The sequence below is a fragment of the Poecilia latipinna genome, unplaced genomic scaffold, assembly GCF_001443285.1.
Source record: "Poecilia latipinna isolate Pla-1442-1.1 unplaced genomic scaffold, P_latipinna-1.0 Scaffold2581, whole genome shotgun sequence".
Taxonomy (NCBI): domain Eukaryota; kingdom Metazoa; phylum Chordata; class Actinopteri; order Cyprinodontiformes; family Poeciliidae; genus Poecilia; species Poecilia latipinna.
Genome location: NW_015115197.1, coordinates 25,061 through 27,193, shown reverse-complemented (window position 1 = coordinate 27,193; position 2,133 = coordinate 25,061). Strand labels below are relative to the sequence as shown.

Genomic DNA, 2,133 nt, shown 5'->3' with positions numbered 1-2,133 from the left:
ACAGGGGAGAAACCGTTTCCATGTACAATTTGTGAAAAAAGGTTTCCACATAAAAGCAATTTAGCTATTCACATGCAGTCTCACACGGGTGAGAAGCCTTTTTCATGTGGGATCTGTGGAAAACAATTTGGCTACAAAAGTTTTTTAAAAGCTCACATGAGAGTTCACACAGGTGAGAAGACTTTTTCATGTGGAATCTGTGGAAAAGGTTTCACTCGGAGAAGTAGTTTCACTGTTCATATGTGCACATGATGGCATAATTTAAGCCTTAAGTATAAATTTTCTCAGTAACTTGCTGTTTTTAAGTGGAGTATTTACAGCTGGATGACGTTTTGAAAATGTAGCAGCTTTGTTAAAAAAGCATTTCAAATAAGAAATCTTGTTCTAGTAGTTTTACCTTTCCATTTAAATGTTTCTTTTAAAGTGAGTGTCTCCATATTAATTGTTTGAGTTTGAGATTCAGGACAAAAATAAATATTTCTGTTCATTTGATGGCAATGATGCAGACATAAGGTTTATTAAATCTGAGAAGTGTCCTTTTGTGTAAACATGCGCTAGCTAGCATCTAGCTCGTGACATTTAAACACTGAGCTAAAATACTTTCAAAAAATTATCAAATTCTGGTTGATATTTACACAACATTTTTTAAGTGAGACAGTAATTATCTCTTGAAGGAACAGTGGATTTAAATGCCTTTAGAGTCATTTTATGTCAATCATTTGTTGTGCTTGTACTTTTTTTAGTTGTAATTTCCTGCTAAGTGTATCCATGTTTGCTGTTACTGTATGCAATGTATGCGGTGGTAGATTATAAATTAATTGCGTATTGGGAAAAATACTTTTCTGAATCTGAATATGACATGAATTTGTTTTCATTATTTTGTATTTGAGTTTCTGATTAAAGACAAAAAAAATATTGCTGATTATAAGATGGCAACAATGCAGATTTATTAAATCATAATTAAACCTGACAAGTCTTTTTTTTCCCTGTGTGTAACTATTTATTGACTTTATTCCGTGTTGTGGGGTGACGGGATGGCGATCTTTTTGAATCTACACAGAAAAATACTTTGTAAAAGCGCACAGTGCAACTCGCAGGTTCATGCACAGAGTAAACAATGACCCCGTATTTTAAACAGGAAAACCAGGAAGAGAAAAATGTAATCTACAAATGTGTGGAAGAGAGGAAATACTTCCAAATTTAAATAAATTTTAACAATATTGTAATTTATAGAATATAACCGTATGTTAAAAGAGGTGACTGAAAGCGGAACTTATAAATCGTTCACAGTTTCTTCAGTACAGCCATAGTGAAACACAGGGAAGATTAAAAAACAGCACATGGGCTAGTCTTTTGTTAGACGGTTGTCTGAGGACGTGTTTGAAGTTTAGCTAAATCCATCCATCCATCCATTTTCCTTCACCCTTGTCCCTCAGTGGGGTCGGGAGGGGTGCTGGTGCCTATCTCCAGCTCACGTTCCGGGCGAGAGGCGGGGTACACCCTGGACAGGTCGCCAGTCTGTCGCAGGGCAACACAGAGACACACAGGACAAACAACCATGCACACACACACTCACACCTAGGGGCAATTTGGAAAGGCCAATTAACCTGACAGTCATGTTTTTGGACTGTGGGAGGAAACCGGAGAGCCCGGAGAAAACCCACGCATGCACAGGGAGAACATGCAAACTCCATGCAGAAAGACCGGGGCCGGGAATCGAACCCAGAACCTTCTTGCTGCAAGGCGACAGCTCTACCAACTGCGCCACTGTGCAGCCCGTTTAGCTAAATATGTGAGTGTTTTTAATAAAAAAATGTCTTCAGTTCAGACTCAGAGAGAGTTTATCAACGAGCAGGAAACTCCTGCTGAAGAAACATTTACAGAGTTTAAAGAAATAAAGGTCAAGATCGAGGAAGAGATGGAGGATCAGCGCAGACCGCTGGATTTCAGGCGGACACCCCGGATCGTCTCGGACGGAAAAGGTACAAAAGACCTTCATGTTTTAATGATTAGAGTTAGAAACAGGTTAAAAATGGTCAGGGACAAGATGGGAAACGACAAAAATGAAAGACCTGCACGTTGTCTGCCTTATTTTGTTATTTTTTTGTTGCTTGTATACAAGGGCGTAGGAAC

At 38.6% G+C, this 2,133-nt stretch overlaps 1 protein-coding gene across 1 annotated transcript in view; it reads left to right on the top strand.

Annotated features, from left to right (window-relative positions):
- The window catches only part of LOC106938392 (zinc finger and BTB domain-containing protein 11-like), a 46,202-nt gene that overhangs the window by 24,167 nt on the left and 19,902 nt on the right, over nucleotides 1–2,133 (top strand). The window contains exon 11 of the mRNA XM_015020427.1: nucleotides 5–172. Within this exon, the coding sequence (XP_014875913.1) occupies nucleotides 5–172 (168 nt within the window). The remainder of the gene's footprint in view (nucleotides 1–4; nucleotides 173–2,133) is intronic.